This window comes from Drosophila yakuba, chromosome 2L (assembly GCF_016746365.2).
Source record: "Drosophila yakuba strain Tai18E2 chromosome 2L, Prin_Dyak_Tai18E2_2.1, whole genome shotgun sequence".
NCBI classification, from domain to species: domain Eukaryota; kingdom Metazoa; phylum Arthropoda; class Insecta; order Diptera; family Drosophilidae; genus Drosophila; species Drosophila yakuba.
Window position 1 is genome coordinate 6,752,174 of NC_052527.2, and position 22,903 is coordinate 6,775,076.

Here is a 22,903-nt window from a genome sequence, read left to right on the forward strand (position 1 = left end):
GCCCTCTATCTATATTTGCAATAATTAATGGCTGATTACTGGCAGGGCGAACTTTTTTTTTTTTTTTTTGCCGTACTTTACTTTATCATCCACTCCAGCACTTTGTTTGGCTTTCAGCTTGACGAACTGGAATTCATGCCTTATCTGTATTTGGAATATCCCACGACTATTTTCGAATTTCCCCCATTTCGTGTGCCGTTTTCACTTTTAATTTTACGGTGTTCTACCTTTGGGGCACCTCATGCTACACTGCCACAAATGGTTGAATGTTGTATGTGTGTACCTTTAAACCTATTCATTATTCAAAGAGTGTAAATTTTAAGTTTATTACCAAATTTCAATTTTACCACTTCGTCGCAAGCTGAAGTCTCAGTTGAATGCACTGAACTTAAATGTCTTGTCTTGCTGGTCTCGATTTTTATGGAGAGTTGCCCATAACAAGGAGCTTTATTAGTTTTCGCCGCCGGGCGTAACCAAGCAGGCACATCAAGCCAGAAAGGATACGAGACTCGAAACACGAGACCCACCCACCGCACAAAGGACCTTCTTTGCAGCAAGACAAACAACGGAATCATGCGTGAACATTAATTCGATTTGCGCAGATGTTCGGCCAGCAGGAGTGCAAAGGACCACCACAAGGACAATGGAGGGTGCAGTCCGCAGCTTTAATTTCCCATATTACCCGGTGAACTGTTGACAACGGTGGATACGCTCACCTCGTTCCATCCAATTCGATTCCACGGCTGCCACTAGTGGCGGAGTATGTGGATGTGGATGTGAGGAGTGTCCTGGCTGGTGTCCTGGCTAGTGTCCTGGCTCTGTGTCCAACTCATCCCCCAGGTGGCGCTGGTGTGTGTGTACTTATGCATTTGATCCCTTGCTCGGTGACCTGGAGTTTTATTTTCCTGTTCGGTGGTTGGTGCGCGTCCTTTTGATCTGGTCAGTGGTAGTGGTTGGGGTTTTGTTTCCGTGTTTGCCGCGGGTAATGCAATTAATGTGATTTTTGGTTGCAAATTAAATGTATTTATCAGCGTTTATCAATTAATTTCCATTTTCATTTACGGTAGACCGTTGCTCGGCTCTCGGTTTCTGCGGGAGTTTGACAAATTACAAAAAAATGATTAAAACCCGACACTCTGAGTGTGCATGTGCGGCGGCAGGTCCTTTCATCGAATTTAATTGAATATTGTACTGGGATTTATGGCTCAATGGTCAATCATCTTCAGGTCTGAATTAATATTCAGTAGCACTGGCATAATGTGCCAAAACTAAACAATCAATCTACTTACAAACACATTCACACACTCCCACTGGCTGGCTGGCTGGCTTTTTAGTGTAGTTTGCTAATTTATTTGTTTGGCCACGCCCCCTGGCTTGTCCAAAACCTCGCCCCTTTATCGGCCCCTATGCTAATAATGTATCGTAATTTATTTTCAACATGTTGACAGCCAATGCCGCATTTTGGTGCCGTAAATTTTGTTGCGTGCCTCATCCATGACGATTATTACTGCTGCCTGCGATTTTGGTTGCCACACTGGCTGTTTCCGCCGATGGTGCTGATGTTGCTCGAACTTGATTTTAGGAAATTTAATTAAAGGTGATAAACTGCTGTCGGATTTCATTTTGACTATAACTCATGCAGATGCAGCTTTACACATTTTTCGAGTTATTGTTGTTTCATGGGTTTCGACTAAAATGAGCAAGCGATTATGAATAGCGGCAGTGTAAAGAGTATAGATGCACCTAAATGTATATAATTTTCTATAACATCTGCATCTGACAAAGAAATCTAACCTATAACTTTTTGGATGATATTAATAACTGAAATTTTTGGCTTCTTTCTGCATTATTCATAAAGTATAAGTTACATCATTACATTTTGCAATACATGGGTAAAAATGAAGTTCTCATTTTTTGAATGCCATTCGATTGGGATTCGATTTCGTGGCAAGGTCACTTAATTACCATTAATTATTTGATTATTTATTTTTGTGAAAATGTTTACCCAATTTGATGGGCCAATGTGAAGTAATGATCATTCTTTCTAGAAAACTAAGCAAAGTTATCTTTAATATAAGGGTTGACCCACTTTTTAAACACGACCTGGAGTAGCGGGGACATCATGTTCGGCAAACCCAGTATATCGTTCTATTATGTTTTGAACTCCAACAAAAGTCGTCGGTCTCCCATTCCAGGTCATTTTACTGGCAAGGCGTGCGGTAAAAAGCAGAACAAAATTAATTTAAGTTTATTGACATATTGCTAATTAGACAGAACATGACAGCGTATCAAGATTTATAGCGCCCGATAACCAACAGAAGTCGAGTCTCCGTCCCCAACAACATGCGAGTATATATGTAAGTAGGGAGTGGGGATTGCAGGGGACTGCAGGGCGGATCAATGAACGCATTCATTTTAATTGGTAGACATGGAAAATATGCCAAACAAAGGAAAGCGAGGCAAGAAAAATCATGCGAGCGCTGGGGGAGGAAAATCCCGCTCCAGGCAGCGGAAAGTCGCAGTCGCTCTAATTAAATGCACTTGAGAATGCAGGCGAATGTGTGCCCCCCTACCCCCCTTCCCGACCCTCTTTTTTATGGTAAAAGAGAACGGAGGGGAAGGGGGAGCACGGTTCACTGGAATTTATGTGACTTCCCCTCTGAATGTCTCGTAATTCTCAAACCTACAAGAAGTGCATAAAGTTTCGACATTTGTTTTCAAACAACTTGATTTTTTATTGTTCGCCTGGATATGCTTACCTTTTAAAATAGTGCCCGTCGTCTTTGGGAAGTTGGAAAATGGTGGGGGCTGGACTATTGATTGCTCCAGCGATGGCATAAAAAAACATAAATTCTATAGATAGGAGAAAACACTAAAACTGCTGTTGTCCCGCCATATCCTGCCACATCACGCCATGTCCCGCCATTATGCAGATATTGAAACAAAGATCAGATTTCGTTTTCCAAAGTCTGATTATGGTTATAATAATATACGTATACATATTTCGTACCTGTATACTAGTAATTTTTCCTAATAAATATACTAAATATTTATTAAACTTCTTCAAAAGAAAATTATTAAGTATTTTGCCTGCATGTGCAATGTAAGGGTTTATGACGTTGTTCGAGGGAGTCGGATAGCCACTGAGATAATGACCGAAATTGGAGATGGTTCAGTTTTCCGAAAATGTAAAGCTGCATTCATGTGCAATGTTAATTAAAATAATAAAATATTATTATTGTTTTTTGAGCTCAGTTGTGTTTGTAAGCAAAGGAGCTTGCTCTCTCATTGCAAACTAGAAAAAAAAACCCTATGGGTCTCTCATGTTTCTGTTTTAATTTAGTGTTTGTTTTCTATACTCGTTTTCTCTGTTTCAGTCGATTTCTTTGTCATTTAAATTACAGAAATATGTGGTACTATGTATTACTTATTAATTAATGTAATAGTTAAATTTGGCTTTCTGCTTGACATTCAACCAGGGACTATAATGTGGTCAAGCGGTCATTATTCTACCAAATCTGATTGTTCACATTCCTCGATTTGACAAGAACAAGGAAGAATAGAGGTGTTCTTCAGTAATAAGGATGTCACGGAAAGGAGGAAAATCCATTTCCATTGCAAGGATGTGCAACGAGGGGCGGAAAAAATCCTGCAAAGGAACCTGGCCAGCAACTGTAGCCAATTTCCGTTTTTCATGTTGCGAAATATGTCAACTTTGGCAGGATTTGTGATTTCGAACGCACACACAGACGGCACCGCTTGTGTTTCTACACATATAGGACATTTGAAGTTGCCCCTTTATTAGTGTCCTGCCTGCCCTGCCCTGCCTGCTCCTGACTCAGCATATCCTGCGACCCGGAAATTTTTCAACGCATATGCCAATTTTGCTGTCACGTTTTGCAATACTTTCACTGGGGCCCCCCCTGACAGCCAAGTTAACTGCTCGGTCCGCCCATTCAAATGTGTCAATCAATGTGGGCTGGGTATATGGTATATGGTACTATACTACATACGTTGGTATTGGCGTGGAAAGTCCAGGCTGCACTCCCACAAAGGGTTAATTGCGATTTGAATGTGGAAAAGCGTGCAGTTGGTGTCCTAATTATGAATTCTCCAATGCAACTTCACTTCTATTTGGTTCGTGACAGCTTGGCGTCTTCGCCATCCTAGGGGTTGATTTTCCCGCCAGTTCGCACAAATTGAACCGTAATTGTTAAATAATAGGGGTGCTGCCAACTGCGGTTATAAAGCAATCAGTGCACTGCAGTGCAAGGGAAAAGTTTTGAGATAACAAAGGAATTCGCCGAAGAGAGTTATTACATTAATTGCAGTTCCCTTTGATATGCCAAACACATAATTAAGTGTTTAATAAGTTTTCGTACCTTTTAAACAACTCCCACAAAGTAATATCGAGTTGTAACATGGATCTATATAATAAGCATTTAAGTTCCAAAACGAGGTAGTTTCCATCTGTATTGTAGATGTGGCGGTACAGTCAGTTCAAAAGCTCGTTCCCTTTTTAAGGTTAGGGACCATGAGAATGCCATCTCCTTCATTTTCGATTGTAATGCATTGGCAATGACGTATTGGCGGAACTGCCGCTTTTCCATAGGGAAGCCCTTCCAGAAATTGAACGCTGGCTCTGTAAAACTGGCATCAAAGCAACCACAGCTGAGGCTGAGTATCCCCGGCATTCGGCGCTTGGATTATTCAGTTTGTTTGTTTTTTGATTAAGCGAATTTACGGCGCACATTCAGTGCCCGAATGCGCCACGTGTGCACCCCTGAAAGCGGAAATTGTGGGTGTGGGAAAGGACCTGCTGCAGTTGAGGCTGAAAAATATTTATTTAAAAAAACCAGCACGCTTGAAAAATGATTTTTGGCAATTAGCAGCAACGTCGTTCGCCAGCAGTAAAGAAAACATTTCCCCCCACCATTTGGGCTGCCACCCACCCAAAAAACACCCAACCAACAACACGAACTTTCGTCCTTTATTCGCTCTTTTTTCCCGGCAAAGAACACGCGTCCGCTTTATTATCCTGCTGCGGCGATTGCAACCTGAGGGATTCGGGAATAAATTATCTGGTTGCACATTTCCCCCTTTTTTTTCCACCAGCTGCGCGTGCTGGTGCGTGCGCCACGCCCACCTGGCCACGCCCTTGTTCCGGAGACCACAACGCCGAGGAATATAGGGCTGCATAATAATGTTATTAAATTAAATATTTGCTTTGGGGTATACGATTTCATAATTTAATTAATTTTTTACATGCTTGACTCGAGCGTCTTGAAAAACTTGAACGAAGACGGAGTGAGCCCTGGAAAAATATTGAATTTTACGGAGCTTGTTGTTTGATAAATGATTGCCATGGTTGCAACTTGGGGGCGGGGCTGTGGGTGGTTGCGGTGCTGCAGGGCGAATCAGTAAGTGAGTGCTGATGACGAGGTCGTCCAGTGGGTGGTTGCCACTGCGATTGATTTCCCGGCTGGGCGAGGTAAACTCCGAACGACGCTTTAAGGAGGCTAAAGTTAGGTGGCTTCAGATTCTGGGCCACATTTTCTTAAAGCCAGAGATGAGATAGTCAGGCGTATACATGACTATATATACAAGTGGTGATAGTGAAAAAATAAATCTAAAATGACAAAATATTACTTCTAAAATATTATAAAAGTTATTAAAGATTTCTATATATATTAGGATTTTTTATTAAGAACATAATAGTGTATTACCTCGGTTATTTTGTATAATTATTTGCTATTAACGTTATGAATATAAAGTTATAATATAAAGCGTTGATTTAAGAATGGGTAACTAGCTTTTAGTGTTCTTTACTAAGTCGTGGTATTTTTCGGTTGTCCTTTTCCCATTGATGTGCCACTTTTCAGCTTGTTAACTACGCCTTGGATATTCGCTTCCTTTCTTTCCCTAGAATTCCTTTCCTTCAGTCTTTTTTCCTGGCCGCCAGTAACTATCCCATTTCTTGTGCAGTTAGCAATGCTTTAGACCGCCTTCTCCCTGGGATCTTGACGACTATTAAGAAACTCATCTTTTATACAATTTGCGAGCATTGAAGGCCCGCGGCTAGAGCCTAAAAACAGAATCCCCTGCGTCCTGCCAACTCCGCCAGGCTGAACCCATTCGAGAAGAACGAGGAGAACGCGAAGAACTTTTAGCTAATTTCATGGAATTGTTTGGGGACCATGGTGCGCGGGTGAGGGGTGTGGGGCGGTGGGTTAGGGCGTGGAGTGGCAGCAGCTGCAAATGCAACTTTTACATACATTCTATGCAATTTGCCACGACTCACATTTCGGGAAACCCCCCTGCTCCTGCCACTGCCACAGCTCCCCGCGCATTTCTCATTCATCTTTAAAGCGAGGGAGTGTGGACTGGGCACTGTGCCCATTCAGTGCTAGGAGGTTTTTTGAAAACGTAAAATTTCTAATTTTATTTGCCCAGGCAACTATACAAAAGCATCCTGGCGTGCGCTTATTATCCTGTGCGTGCTGCAGCCACCCCTCCTCCGCCGGATCCTCCCGCGACCATCCCCAGCACCAGCGTCACCGCTGGCCCAGCTGGGCATTGTCCTGTCCCAGGACACGGGCGCCGTTGTTGCCGCTGCCGGGCATTTGCTTTTAATGCCTATTAAGCCTAGCAATTAGTGAAGTATTGGTTTTTGAATGGGATGCATTTGGCGTGGGAGCCTCGACGGACGGGGATATACTTTTGGCAGGACAACGGAGTGTGTATCCTTGCACTCGAATACTATGATTTATACGTAGTCGCATAAAATTGCCAGGACATGGTGAAGCAGTTTGGCCGCTTTAATTTGGAAGGAAACCCATGCAATATCTTTACGAAGATATTTCGAATTAAAGAACTCGTTGTAAATAGAAAAATTTTAAAACTTTTAACAGACATGGAACGTAAAGAATCTTTACTAATTTAAAATGTTGACATACTCAGACATCTTTATATATAAGACCAGTAGTGCCAGGAACCCACTGATGAAATCATATTTAGTCGCACCAAAGTTCCCTGAACGAAAAACATTAAAATAATTTCTAGCAAACTATTTGCAGTCACCTACCTCGGCAGCTTCGCCTAGCTGCGGGCCAGAACATCAACTTTATTTAAATTAATTTAATTAAGTTTAATTTTTAACGAAAAATGGAATGAAGCGAACAACAAACAGGTACCCCGCGGCACAATTCGCAAAAAAGGCGGCAGGACTTGAAGCAGCAACAAAAAATGGGAGCACAGCTCGGAAATCTGACGGAGGTCCTTCTTCTCCTGGTAGTCCGCTGTCTTTGTTTCTGAATCGTTCGCCTCGGGTCACGCGATTTGGAGTAGCGGAAAATCGCGGAACTGGAATTGAAATGCAAATGTCAAATCCCTGGATCCGTTGCTCTTCCATTTCCACTGTCACTTTGGAATCGTTGCCCTCATCTCATGCCAGTCACGTTTCTCGATTTGTAATTGAAACGAATCTTATGCCCACGATGGAATTTCATTGTTTTTGAAGTTTCGTATAATGGCGGGATTTCAGAAACATTGAAGCATATAAAGAATGTTCATCGTATTTATGTGAGGTACAAGTTGCACTTACATTACTGATAATTTTATCTAGGAACTGATTGCATAGTTGGGAATGCTAGTTTCAAGGAGCTCCTGCCTTAGTTCAATATATGTATATCTATGTATATAAGTTATGCATCGCTAAAAAGCACCATTGACAGATATCCTTTTTAGGGATATAATGACCGTATTAACAAGGGCACTTATAAGTTCTTAGCAAGAATAAATATGTCAACCGAAAGTTTGCACAGTTTCTACAGAAAAGTCCTTCGCCCCCAAGGATGCAGGCCTCTTTTGAGCGGAGCCATAAGTGTGTGCAATGATTTCTAATTATGACTTTTAGCCCCATTCAATGGCAAAGTTAAAGTTTTCACTTACCCCTTCCCGCCATGTGAAAAAAACTACTGTCAATGCCTTTCTTGCTGGATTCGATAACAATTAAAAGTTTCACTTGTAAAATTAATTTAAAGCAGCTAAGAGTAGAACAAATAGGGATGCATTCATTGGATATCCTTGATTGCAGAACAGAGCTGTAATTGCTGAAAGGCTGCATCCCACTTTTTATAGTTTTGTTGTCCAAGATCGATAACTGAATATTGTAATTCGGCCTTATTATCCTGGCAAAATTAATTGGACTGCTTCTACGGTTTTTCAACTTTAATTATTTCCAGAAATTATAAAGAATATTAGTTGGATGCCTATAAACATCTGGAGCAATAGACTACTAAAGATCCTTTCCAATGGATAGACTCTAGTTTTGGGTGTGTTATTTTGCTTTTGATTAAGTGCAGGAAATTAGAAGTAGTTCAAATAATCAAATTACCATAAGGTTTATGGAGTTTGATTTATGGAACTCTCGAATGAAACCTTGAAATAATTACAGCTTTTCATTTGCCCCACTCATTTCATCAGAGAGCGTTAAAAACCGAACAGCATAGATGGATGGAATGGAGAAGCTCGCAACAGCACTCGAAATTTCCTAGGCAAATGAAGGAAATTTTGGCTTTTCCACTGCTTTTCAATGCAACTGCCCCCACTCGACAGCCACTGCAGCTCCCGATGTGGAGGCAGGCAATCCCCATGCCTGCGCAGCTTCATTTTGCTCCATCATTCGGAGCTCCATCTTCATTAAAAGTTGCTCCTGCTCGGCTCAGTTTTCAATTAAACTAAAGCGCCTCGGGCTATGCGATGCATTGATTCCATTTCAGTTTTCGTTGGCCTAATTGCAAATTAGCTTGCCGATTAACCCCCAACCCCACAACCCCACCGACCTATACAGCATTTCTCATTTCTCGTTTTTCCTACTTTAGATCGCGCACTCGTTTTGAAGGGCGGAAATCGCCTGGCAAGCAATTAGAGAAACTGTCAAAAAAAATCCGATGAACTATTTTTAAAGCCAAACAAGAAATGAAAGAACTTTCCATGTCAGTTTGGTTGCCATCAAATTTCAAACCGATTTTTCACTAAATCGACAGGGCAACAATCCGTTGACAAAGGCGAAGGGTTCTCAGGTTTCACCCATGTCACTGAATAGATTATGAAATTATACAATAGATATGTAAATACACAGGGAGAATCCATAACGTTAAAAGTAGAAAAGATACTTGAGACTTAAAGAGCTGAATTTGAGAACTTAATTGTATGAACATATAAATACAAGCTTTATTTTTCATCTTGTTTGGAATTTGCTAAAGACTAACGAACTACACAACCCAATGCAAACATGAATAACAACTTTCAAATCTCGTTGTTAACAGTTTCAAATTGAATTACATTCATTGGAGATAAAAGCAAAAGCCTCTGGCTTATATATTGCTTAATACTTTTTAATGAATCAAAATGCAATGTTGTATAGGTTCTCTTCTCGAAGACAGCTAGCTAACCAACAGATACATTTTCCTTTACTTAGTGGTGACCATCATTTATTAGACACAGCGCGTATCTTGCTGCAACAAGGGATACTTTTTATGGGGTGTTGTGCAACAGGAAACAAGGCCAACTAAGAGCTCCTCCTTTTTTTTCTCATGCAGGTAGCAACCGCACCTGTGGTCTGAATGCGATTTATGGCTAGAAGTGCGGATAAAATGCTACGGGCCACACACATTTTCGATCCCCTCAACTGGCACATGTGTTCGGTTAGGGAACATATACTGTAATGACCATTAGGCTCGAATTCGATTTCAGGTAGCTGGACCGATATTTTATTTTATTTCGTGGGAAATTGCTTGAAAGTAATTATGTAATTGACTTCCATCACAAGGGGCGGAGATCAAAAAGGGAAAGGCGCCTTCATCCAGGCTGTTTTATATTGTTGGACTGTCATTTTCCAAGACGAAGGAGGAAAGAAGGACTTCTTACCTTTTTTATTACCTTTTCTTTGTTTTTTTCTTGGCTTAGCTCGCGTCAATTGTCAGTTTCCGTTCTCATTTGTTATTTTGCGGGCTCACGCACCTTATTCCTTTGCCCAAATGCCACATGTGGCAGATTATGTCATTTTGGGGGCATCTTTTCATGTTTTTCTTCTTTTTGGCCAAATGTCAGGTGCCTTGAAAATGACGGTAAGGCATTAGCAATTATTAAACGGTTCATTGCCTCGACTGAAATTGTCAGGAAGAGTTTTCCCTAGCCTTTCCTTTAATTTACTGAATATGTTGAAGTTGAAGTTAAGACAGTAGGAAGCAGTCAGCTATAAAAACATTTTCTCTTTGCAGATGAACTTGTTATTTAGCATTTCTTGATATTTACCAAATATAATATCGCATATCTCACATACTCTTAGCAAAACGTAAACTTTATGGCAGAAAGAAAGGGGATATCTGGAAATTGTCCCATAAATACATTAAACACAGATGTCAAGTCACAATTAATACAGCCGGAGAGAACACAATTTCACGCCGCAGACCTCGGGATATCCGCGATCTAATCCAATCCGTAATCTACCCCTTGGCCCACAGCTGAATGGGAGAAATCGAGTGGGCCGTGAAACCGATATGTTTCAATCAGTATACTATTTTTTTTCGGGGTTCCCCGGACAATTTGCACCCCGCACGTGCCCCGAGCGGAGTGCAATTGCAATTACTTTCAGAGCTCGAAATTTAACGATGGGAAAACACAAATTGCACGGAGAACGGAGAACGGTGAGCGGTGAGCACTTGGAAGGAAATTCAATTTCAATGAGGCTCATCAAAGTTTTCCGCTGCGTGGGAAAGCGGCTTGTTGTGGTTGGTTGCCTAACTTTCGCACATCCATTACGATATCAGTGATCTTCAGAGATGACGAAGGTCGACCTTCAGCAGAAGGGGAGTGGCCATAGAGCTGCATTATGTGCCGCATGTCCTACGGTTTTAAATTACTTTTGTGGTGAATTATGGCGACAAGCCCAACGAGGCTACCACATACAGGATATATTCGATTTGAATTCCTTTGTTTTTCACAAAAACCACTTCGCATTGCATTTCATTTGTTTTTCATGTGCGGCGGGGAGTGGGAGTTGCGAATACAAATACAAATGCGAATGCGATTGCGAATGCGATTGCGAATGCGAATGCGTTTGGTCGCAGGCTTTGTAGGTAATTCAAATTTGTTTGTGCGTAAATTGAAATGCTACGAAAGCGCATAAACATTCCAATCAATTTGTTGGCAAATGAATTATGCATTGAAAATTGCATCGTTTGGTTTTGGGCGTTACATGCGTCGGTTTCCACTGGGCGGGCTAGCATCGAATAAATGCATTGACGAGCCGCCCAAAGTTAAAGCTGACATATGCCATTGATTTTGGCTACAGATATGCTTAATAGTTTCACAATACGCTCGGCTGGCATTCTATCACCGAAGAGAATGCAGGCATTTGCATCTGAGCTAATTCGATTCCATCGACATTGCATTCAACGCAGCATTCGAAGACTGCTAAATAGAAAATTGCATTATATCTTTTCCGATCAGGATTCGTTATAGCGTGCATTTAATACTCTTTCACTCAGCCCAGTGGGACCAAGTCCCCTAATCCCTTCAGGTTGACCTCGGCATGGGTGGAAAAGTCTATCTCCTAGCTTCTACCTGTTACATACTCTGGACCACCACAATATACCCCTTTTGTTGCTCGACTAATGGGCTTAAAAGGTTGTGTAAAAACAAAACGAGCCAGCCAAATGGCACTCCCTGGTGCCCTGGTGGTCAAATAAAATCAATAATCCTTAAAAATACAATATTTTACGCAAAAACATATTTTTTAATAGGCTGCACGCGACCAAAAACGGCAGAGAATACATTTTGCGAGTGCACAACAAAAAAAAAGCGTTCATAAAAACGAGCCAGGGATTTGCAGAATGCATTTTTTGTAGCCGGCGACCAATTTGCAATCAAAGTAATTTTAATGCAAATTTTATATGTAGCTGCACGTATAGTAGTTGCAGCGCAGATAGCACCGCGTTGGCCACCAACTGAGCCCAGGAGCAGCCTGAAAGCCGTAAATAAAAACAAAAAGTGAGCGCCACAGGAAAAGTCGGAATAGGGTTGCGAAAAACTGGCGCTTAACTGCGGACCGGAGGGTCAGACATTCAGCACTCCCTACATTTTCACCTCCCCACTTTCCCACTCACCGAAAGCGGTTTGTTTATTTAAATGATTTTATGACTTTTGCGAACACCAAATGGTGACAACTTGTGGCCCTGAAGTTCAGTGCGGCCAAACAAAGAGTGTTTATAAAAATGAAAAAGAAATTATTAAAATATGATAATCAAAAAAACGAATATAGAATGCTCGACATTTATACATTTTTCTTACAGTTTTGCGACTAGTGCATTATATTCCATCCCTCTATTTAAATGCAAATATCATATTCATGCTATTAAATACTAGTTCCGGCGCGGTTCCGGTTATAAAACGAAATGAAAAATGGTTTCAGTACAATTGATTTGTTTTTATTCTTGCTCTCTTAGTAACTATTTGGCAGGAGTTGGGCAAGTTTTTTTTTATAAATACATAGTTTGCAGTACTAGCTCTGTTTCTTCTTGAGCTTACGTTGCTGATTTACTTTTGGCTTTCCAGAACTCTGTCTAAGTTTTCTAAACACTAAACCAAAAACTAATTTAGTAATAAAGCAGAGAGCAACAATAGTTCCCAGGATCACAGCATAGACGTCCAGGTTATGGGCTGCTATGTAGCTCATGTGCACCACAGGACTCTGGATGTGCGCTGCTCCATGGTAGCGCATCACGTACTCCACCCAGTAGATCAGGCTCTCCCTCGCACTCATGGGTCGATCTCGATAGAGCGTGGAGAAGGACTTTACGGCATTGGCATACTTGGGATTCTCGAGAACCTCTCGAATGCCCTGAAGGAAGCTATCCTCCTCCAGGGTGAGCAGGCTTTGCTTCAGTCCAAAGCCCTGCCGCACCATGACATCGGCATTGGCGGGCTGGTCTCCGAAAACTGGCAGGGCCAACATGGGTTTTCCATGGTACTGGGCCTCCGTGATGCCGCCCTTTCCCGCATGCGTGATGAAGAGCGTTAGGTTCGGATGAGCCAGGACGTCGTCCTGGGGCACCCACTTGGAGTAGAGTATGTTTTCCGACCTGCCCGGCACGTTCTCCAAATCGTCCCACTTCCAGATCACCTTCTGCTGCAGCTTGGAGAGGACATTGTACATTTTCTGCACCGTGTCGGTGCTCAGGTGATCCTGCTTCACGTTGGAGCCCAGGCTGAGTAGAATGGCTCCTTGTGGAGCTTCGCTCAGGAACTTCTCCATGTTTTCTGGCAACGCATCCGGCTGTTCCTTGACCTGTATGCCACCGACTTCGATTACAGCTGGTACATTGGGTCGGATGGGTCCCTCGCTGATGCCGTGCGAGGCGAAGAAGATGAGCGAAATGTTTTTGTTCAAGTCCTCATAGCTGGGCAGTGTGGGGTCGTTGCCATAGATCTCCCTGAAAAAAGATCGCTGAAGTGGGTACAATGAATTAAAGAGAAGGTTTATTCCCACCTGTAGATCTTGGTATTCTTCAACTCAATGACGTACATGAACAGCCGACTTCCCAAGCTTCCCAACAGGTTGAGCGCACGGTGTCCGATGCCCATGGATTGGCCACTTTCAATGGCCATGTTCATTGCCGGCACATAGGAGACTTCCCAGGGGTTTCCCAGCACGTATCCCAAGAAGGATGGTGGGTTCGAAACGGCCACCACCACAGGAACCTTCAACTTGTGGGCCACGGCCAGTTGATAACTGTTCATAAAGTAGCCCATCAAGACCAGATCGAACTTGTTATCCGCGTGCTCGTAGAGATCTCTGATCAACGGCTGCTTCATCACATCGCCCATCTTGGAGAACGCCTCGCTTATCACCTTCAGCGATCGAAACATGGACACAATTGCATTGCTGTTGTCCGTTTTCGTCATGCCGCCGACCAGAGAACTGAATGTGGAGAGGGTATCCTCATTCATTGGCACCAGAATGTGATTGATGTTCTTGTGTAAGGACGGCGGCTTTAGAACCGTCACAACAGTCATGTTGTGGCCTTGCTCGGCCAGAATCCGAGCCATCGACATTTGGATGACCAAATGCGACGGACTCAGGCTGGTGAACAGACCCAGAATGTTAGCTCCATGTGCTCCGGCAAGCAGAAGCACTATGTGCAGGGCGAGGCACCTCGAAATTCCAGCCATTTAACCACGACGGCGATTGCAAGTAAACTGGTTTATTAGTAAATTAGGTCTCGCCTTAAACTTAAAAAAGCACAGATAAGCCTTATCAACCAACTTGGAGTATCAGACAATCAGATGGTGACTTGTTTGTTTTCATATTTGAATACCTATTAAGTGATTACTAATAGCTCTGTATTGCAAGAATTCGCATTAATTTGGGGCTATTAAAGAGCTGATGTACACTACCCAAGGTGGTGAAACTAGAGCGTTAAAGCAGCGAGTCAGACGAGGATATCGATTTTTCTGGGAGCTAAGTAGCTCAGGTGCATGTACTACGCCATATGGTTGTTCAAAGGATTTCCTCTTGCATCGCCTTTAAGAAGAGCTAGTAACTGAGAATACCCTATGGCGTCTGAATCGGGAAGATTACAAAGCATCTGTTATCATCCTCGCAAAACCTAACCACTGAGAAAGCCAGAATGTGGCACTACTCTTTCTACGCCATCATCATCACTTTTAAGCCGTGACAACCGTCAGGGATTTAAGCCCCTCGTTTGAGCTTCCATGACTTAGAGGTCGTGGCAGACTAAACTGAACAGTAGTGTCTTATACACGATAATGTACAGACGCTCACTTCAGATGACACATCAGTCTGCCGCAGATAAGCCACTCACATCGGTTGGTTTGTTGTGCTAGGCTGCGATAACAATTAAGTTCCGCAACTTCGGTATGAACGAGTTGATAGTGGGTTCCTTATCACACATAAAAATGTTTGTAATGGTTTGAATGCGATTTTTTAGCTAAGCTTTGAATACATTCACTTCGGTTAGTAACCCTATCTATCTCTATTTCAACTTAAAGTGGCAACTTGTGGCGCAAAATTGAGTCTCAAATATTTTCCAGGATTTTAGTTCAAGATACTTTTAGAATTAAATTAGAAAAGTAGGTGTGCTCTTAATGGGCCAAATGCCTACACCCTTTACCTAAACTACAAGCTTCTTTGCTATTCCACTATTTTTTCTCAGAGATTGCTATCTTCGCCAGCGACTGAGTGTAGGAAACTGATTTATCAATGCGAATCAATATGTATTTAGTTTTACGCACACCATTAATCTATTCGATTATCTTCCGCTTAAACAACAAAACTAATGGTTGCCATGTGCGTGACGAAGGCAAAAGGGTGGGATCCTGTGGGCGTGGTCGTGTTCGCATTTTCGTACCCATTTAATCGTCTGTCTGCCCTGCAAATTCTTAATTAACACGCACACTCGAAGGGCCAAAGGCACACAAATAAATATTTATTGGGTGCGTAGCTCGCTTCGCGCTTTTGTTGGTCAGTTTTGCGCCAAGATTGCCATTCGGTGAACCCGCATTTACCATATTACCATATCCTTTTTGATCACAATGAGGACATTTTATCTATATTAAGTGAGAGATTTATCGAATGCGCGGACTAAGCCCTTATTTCACAAAATTAAGATAGATGCTGCATTCTAGACTTCAAAATATCCAACGAATAAATTGCCTTGTTGGACGCCGCTTAGTTAATAAAACTAGGCAACATTTAATGGAGAAAACGCGGCTCCAGCGAATGTCAAATATTTGATTAGCCCCATTAGAACCACCCCTCGAACAGTCCTTGGGGATCCCAGAGCTCCAGCCAGCCGGTCCCACCGAGTGACCCATATGCGAACGCAAGGGTTGTTCGTTCCACGGAATAATTCATTATAATTCTCGCTCATTAACCCATGGTTCCATGTGCGCTACTCGGTTCTCGGCAAGGAGCAGCCGAAGGAGAAAAACACTTTTCATAATTAAGCATTGTAATTTTTGTTTGTTCCTGGTGGTTGGCGTTGGGGGTTTCTCATACACCAATGCCACTCTGCTCCGCCATAACATAAAGCCCAAAACTTGTTTGTGGGGCTTCCATGATGGGCGTATGATTGCTTTTGAATTGCGGCTGACCCTTTACTATCCGCACTCATATTTCATTAACTCATATACCATAAGTTGGACGATCGATTGGCAGGGCGGCGCATTAATGTTGAATTTAATTTAGACACTGAATTTATGAATCTATGTAGTCGGAGTGTTTGAGATGTGTTGTCAGTTATGGGTGCCAGAGTTGAGGAATTTTCAATTAGTGCAACCGAAAAATGTCCGCTTCCAGGATACTCCAGCTCCACAAAAGCTGCCGTACATTGGAATTTTCATAATTATGCAGAGCTGGCAGGAAGTTGTTGAATTTACATTAATTTTGTAGTAAATTTAATTAGAAAACAAACTTTTCGCCCTCCTCATGTCATATCAAAACGCGCTGCTGTCAGTGAACTCCTTTTTCTCGACTGCTATTCGAGAAAACCCGTCATTAGAGGGTAGCTACTAAATGCGAACTTACGGCCCAAATGTCTATAATTTCTATGTACATGGCAACCGAAAGCTGATCCCTTCGCACCGCAGTGCTTCGCAGTGGTCCGCAGTTTGCTGAGCATTAGTTATTACTACCAACTATAATTTAAAATAAATGCCAAAGTAGCCGGGCTCTAAGCCGCAGAACCTCGAACCTCGAACCTAGAGCCTCTCAGTCCAAAACGGGCTATTAAGCCCACCCAAAACCACCCAGAACCACCCAAAACCACCCAAACCACCCTACTTCACCCTACTTCTTTGGTGCCGTTGCTGTTGGCTTTATAATAAATTTATAAATGAAAATATGAAAAATGGTCGCTGCGTGTTTTTGCCAAACTAAGCAGCAAAAACAAGCAGCAGAGAAACCTCTAAAAATTCTCTCTAAGAGCAGGGAAAGCTGAAAATGCTGAAAAGGAGTTGGAAAAGTGGGTGAGTTGGGACTGCAATCGGGTTTGCGGATAGGTCATCATCAGTGGGCCGTGGTCGATTTTTAAACTTTTCTTAAAGCAGCTGCCAGCCGTAGTAAGCTGTTGTTATTATAATGGATATTTTTCTATAAAAAAATAATGTTAGACATTTTAGTGGATGTGGATGGGATGTCTGGGACTTAAGCACTTAACGGAAAATAGTTTTTTTTTGGGGAAATTGATCCATTGGAATAAAACTCGAAGAGGTACTTCCTTTAATGGAAATTTTGAAATTTGAAAAGCTCTGAATATTTCGCGTATGTCCGATTCTTCTCGACCAAGTGACCTGAAAATGTTTTTGTGACATTTCAATTTCAGAGCCCAGAATACCCAACTTAACGAACTTTATCTTCAGCTGACCCGTGGCTTTCCACCATGTACAATTTCATGGATATAAGGTATACCAAAAATACTGGAAAATAAACCAACTAAGGGGGCGGGGGGTGGTGGGTGTTGGGGTACGAAAATGAAATAAACTTTCACTGTATGAAGAGGAAGTGGACGAGAAAAGAGCAAATGGCCGTGAGCATCAGCAGAACAAACAAACACATCCTCGTCCTGTCCTCATCCTGTTTAAAGGGCACATGGTCACCAGCACCACCACCACAAGCGCAATTTTGATTAGATGTTGCCATTGTGTGTGTGCGTGCTAGTGTGTGTTTGTGTGTGTGTGTGCAAACATATATTTTATGGCTGTTGTTGAATTGTACGGGAAAAGTTACTGCTCAAGGGCTTTGCACCATGTATCAGGAAGCAGCCGCAAAGTTATTAGAATGAGGATTTTCATCAGCATCTATTCCAATGGGAAATCTATGGATTATTGATCAAATTTCCATCACACACTGCTGGATTATCTGCTTGCTTATAATGCTAAGCTGGGCTGTGACTGTCTTCTTTAAAGTTTATTTAAATCTTTGGTTTATTTGACATATTTTATGTCTAATTGTTCGGATTACTTAAAGACATGCTGCAATTTTGAGCTTAAAGTCCATTTCCGCCTGCTGGGTGATTTAAAGTGTTGCAGAAGGTGGACACTTTCTACGGCGTCTCCACTTTGGAACATGGCTATAAAACACAAGAGAGTGTAAAAACTTTCGCCATTTTCTTTGCCAACTTTCCGTTGCATTTGCACAGAGCAAAATGTCTTTTTGCCAAGTAGTCAACGGTGCATATAACTCAACAGGAGACACCCCCGGAAAACCCCTTCTCCTTTTAGACAGCCAGCTCCCCACTGGCTCCATCTATCTTGGCAGCACCCTCTGGCGGCAACAGCTGCAACTGTGCTGGACTAAGCTGAGCGTAAAAATAGAAAAATTTGCATATCCTGTGACCCACTTATAATCATTTTTCATACAACAACAGCAGCGCCGCCAGCGCAATATTAGCCAAGAAGCCCGATATAGAATGAGGTTATGTTTGCTCTCGGGCTGCCCCCAACAGCCCCCACCCCCCAAAGAAGGGGAGGGAGTGGGGCAACCACACACACACAGCATCATTTGCATAAATTGTGCATGTCAAGGTGTGTGTGTTAGCACGAAAGACAAATAAAGTTGAACGTGGGATCGCAAAGAAGCAAAAGCACAAATTCGCCGAAGGAGGAAAGAAATGGGGATGAGCACTGTGTTTTCCCAATTTCCCGATTTCCCATCAACTTGGCCCGCGTTATGGACTGAATTCTATTTCGGTGCCCATTAGCGTAGGCACAAACTGTCAGAGTAATTAATAATGAAAAAGAATATAAAAATGCAAGAAATGGAAAGGCAGCAGCAGAGTGCTAAGTATGTTTATCATCTCCACACGCCACGAAATGGAAATTTATTTGTCTGCAATTAATCAGCGCACAGCGATGGCGGAAAAGATGCACTTCAAATATAGAATCATATATGGCCAAAAAACAAATTTGATTGCCTACAAATCAGCAGCAATAACGTTGAAATTAATCAAATCGTTTGCTGTTGCAGCGATATCTTAATCAGAATAATGTGCACATTCGTTTATTTATTCGAGGCGGCGAAAACACGGGGCTGTGCCACCAAATTGGGTCAACAACTCTGGCTGCCCTCTGTAAATAATCAGCTTTGATCAAATTTATTTTGGCCAAAACCAACCATCATGCACATATAGTACACATTGTACATATAGTGCATTGCTCATGCTTCACTTTGGTTTTGCTGTTTGCTTTTGCCTTTATGCAGATTTGCACAATTTTTCATTACAGGACTCACACAAAGCGTATTTCGTGAAGCGTCAAAATGTATTCAAATATTCTAATCAAGTTTCGTTGGGCACACAATTCTTTATTCACATGTTATGTTATCAAATAAAAGTTTTACATAAGTGCTAAGGACATTTTTCGCAACATGACTGCCCATTAGGGTGGACCAAAGTGCCAGCAGTGGCATATATTCAGGATATTAATAAACGTTACATTTGTAGTAACAATTTTATGAATGCCAGTTTACAAACTTGTCGAGTTCAATTCCAAACAAAAATCAATACCAATGCTGCGCGTTTATACCCAAAATATAAACTTGACCTATACTCATTCTCAATTGATCAACTGCGAGTCATTCGCTGGAAGTTTAAAGCCAGAATATGCAAATTTCCAACTTTATCGAACTTTTTGGCCAGTCAGTTCATTTATCTCACTCCCACTCACTGGCAATGCCGTTGGGGCAGTTGGGGCACTCATAGATATCGCTTATATCAATCGGTTGCAAGTTTTCGGTTCGCGTCGAGAACGTGACGTGAATGGGACTTAAGTGATTTTAATAGTTCACGTGCTGCTTTTGACAAAACGCCGACCAGAAGCAGTGGCTCCAAGGCGAGGGGATTTCGACTGTGGGGGCTGGAGTGGCGGCCACTTTCAGCCAGGCACCATGCCAGTACTTCCGCTTCCTCCTCTCCCCCCCTATACAACCCTATTCATACATACATCCCGATCCCCATTCCCATTCCCATTCCCATTTACATCCCATTGCATCCCCATCGAAGGCAGTGGAACCACCGACCACAATTTCCGCGCGGCTTGGCCCGATTCTCGGCGGTCTAAGTAAATTCAGTTGCCTGATTTGATTTGCAAATGCCGCACAAGGAAGGCGGCACGTGACTTAAAACTGTCAGTTTAGCTGGAAATATGTATTGTCCTTAGCCCCGTCTTCCGCTAATTGGAGATGCGATCGTGATTGGGTTCGGAAATCGTGAGACTGGCCCAGGACATCCAACTCAAATCAACTTATCAGCGAATGGTTGCACTAACTTGCGTGTAGTTGTTGCCTATTAAAGGATAAATATTTAATTTGAAGTACATAACAACTGATTATTTCACACTGTTAGCTGACAATTTGAGGTACTGCCATCTCTAACTCGTAGACCTTTCCGTATACCTACCTGTACCTACCTTTCCCTTTCAAACTGAAATGCGTGTAATGGACACGCGCCAACTGACTTAATATCAATTTCGACCACGACCCTCCTCGTGTTCCCTCTTCGTTTTTTTCAGGCATACCTTCCGTCTGCAGAAGTTTTTAAGTCAAATGAATTTTTTATGGCAGGTCGGTTGTCTTACGTGTTTTGGGTTTTAAATTGTGCCCACCTGAGTCCAGCTAGCGATGCACGGACCCATTTTGAAACAAATGACTTTAAAATACTTTCGATTGAGCGGCGGCTAGCAATTTGCAAATGGAACTGGTGCAAAATGTGGCTTTGGTTGGGAAATGATACTTCATGTTGCTGAAAAAAAAACCAAAGGTGCAAATGGGATTATAAAGTCATCATAAGTGATTTTATAACCCAACCCTTAAAGACTGGACTTCCGGTTTTAATTTCGAGAACAAGTTTTCCGCTCCCCGGAGGACAATCTTAAGAAGCAATCTATTTAGCAGCAACTATTTGAAGCCTGAATTCATAATCCTCGTTTCTGGTACTAAAATTGAGTCGTGCCTACCACAAAGTTGTGCAAAATTCATGCAGTTTATTGAACGCCCGACCAAAACTGCGTGTTTCAGGACTCCGGGGAAATAGAGCCTACACTGAATATATTGGCCAGATGTGTGGTTAACTCGGCTTCAACTCCACCCCTCGGCAAACTTGTCAGTTTGATTTTCCTCCGATGATTAAAGTTTCTCCGGCAAATTTATGACGTCGCCTATTGTCTGAAATTCAAACCTGAAGAGTCCACTTAGCGCCAACTAATTGAAACTTTGCCTAATGCCAGTTTATGGCCCAAGCCGTGGCAGTAGTGCGAGGGCGGGGATTGCTGACTTACCAGATTATAAACAGCAAGCTAAGACTTGGCAATAATTTGATAATTTAATTGCACTTAACCTCGTTGAACCCAGCCTCCTTGCATACGATTACTTGCATTGCAGCCTGTTGGTGTGAGCGTGTGTGTCCTATTTCTGCGCTTGTAGTTGTGGCTGTGGATGTCGCCGTGGCTGTGGCAACATTTTACTACTGGAAACGTATGCATAAATAAGTTGAGCGCAGAGGCCTCACTTCGCCTTCGACCTCTGACCCCCAACCTCTAACCCATAGCCCCTGTATCTCCCCCCACCGCCCTTGCCTGCGATTTGTTCGCCATAGCCACATAATTGTCGGCCATGTATCTTACGAATGCAAATTAGATGCAAATGTTAATAATCTGCGTGGATGAATTTTAATGAGCAACCAAAGTGTTTGGCGACTTGTCGCCGGCGACGCCTCCCTCCGACTGCCACGCCCCCTTCAACTTCACGGAGTCGGCTACTTTGTAGCTGCACAGCCCACCGAGTACGACACTTGGACACTTTGGACGTGGAAGTGTCTGACATGCTTCAAGGATTAGCCCTGACCAGTGCGTTTTTGGCCAGGACGAAGACGAAGGCGTGGGTGGAGTAAGTACGTCATAGGGCGTGGAATGTAGAACAGGTTGGGCTCATTATCAGGGAAAATAAAACAATACGCTTCCTTGGACTACCCAAATGAAAATTAACCTTAAAGAGTCTAAGAACCGAATTCCTTACTTAAGTCATGAAATCCAATTTTTAAGTAAAGGTTTTTCAAGTTAAGATATCTGCTTAAAGAGTAATTATATTTGCTCAGTTCCTCAGTTACTGCCGCCTATTTATACCTATATAATTTCCGTCTTGTTAGATACTCCATTTGAGATGGAGTAACCCTAGCAGCTGTGCCCAGCCAGACATCCAAGAGGCTGCGGCTAATTAACGCCGCTGTAAAAATGGATCCAAACCCAGGGCAGTGGAGTCCAAAGGACGTGAGGCAGCGGGAAACGACATAAAAAGGCAGGGCAAATTACACGTGCCACGGGAATGTGGCAATGTGGAGATGTGGCGATGTGGCGTTGTGGAGATCCGCGGAGTGGCACGGATTGGAGTTATGGCTTCTGACACTTTTCCGATGCCAAATTTAGACGCGACCAGCCGGGTGACGGCGTCTGTATGATTTCCTCGCCATTGCCCTTTTGCTCATGAGCACGAGCAGATCTGAAAATGAAAACAGATGTTGAAAATCAGTTTCATATTAAGGCCAACTCATGTGGAAACTTAATTGTTGCCGCAAAATCATCGGAGCTCGGCAGTAACAACGATGCCAGACTTCGATCTATCACACTCGATGTCCTTTGCTTCGAGGGTGTTCAAAAACAACTAGCTTATCAAACTTAAATCGAGAATTTATTACACAATCGTTGATATATTTCCGCTGCATATGAACAGAAGCACTTGCTGCTATATAATATAGGTATATTGGTAGAGAAAGGGTATCAAAACACAATGCTTTTGATTATGATAATAGGCAATTATAGAAACTTTGCA

General features: G+C 42.5%; 1 protein-coding gene across 1 annotated transcript; it reads right to left on the bottom strand.

The window, feature by feature from the left end:
- Positions 1-12,475: 12,475 nt before the first annotated feature.
- Positions 12,476-14,260, bottom strand: LOC6527117 (UDP-glycosyltransferase UGT5). Its single transcript, XM_002088174.4, has 2 exons — positions 13,553-14,260; positions 12,476-13,496 (listed from the first exon to the last, which is right to left on the bottom strand). Exons 1-2 carry the CDS (start codon positions 14,233-14,235, stop codon positions 12,566-12,568), a joined length of 1,614 nt encoding a protein of 537 aa, XP_002088210.1. The 5' UTR covers positions 14,236-14,260; the 3' UTR covers positions 12,476-12,565.
- Between the last annotated feature and the right edge of the window lie 8,643 nt (positions 14,261-22,903).

Coding starts and splice junctions, on each gene's coding strand:
- LOC6527117 (XM_002088174.4), bottom strand. CDS start 14,235: ATGGCTGGAATTTCGAGGTGCCTCGCCCTGCACATAGTGCTTCTGCTT. Junction 13,497..13,552: donor AAGAATACCAAGATCTACAG/GTGGGAATAAAC, acceptor ATCTTTTTTCAG/GGAGATCTATGGCAACGACC.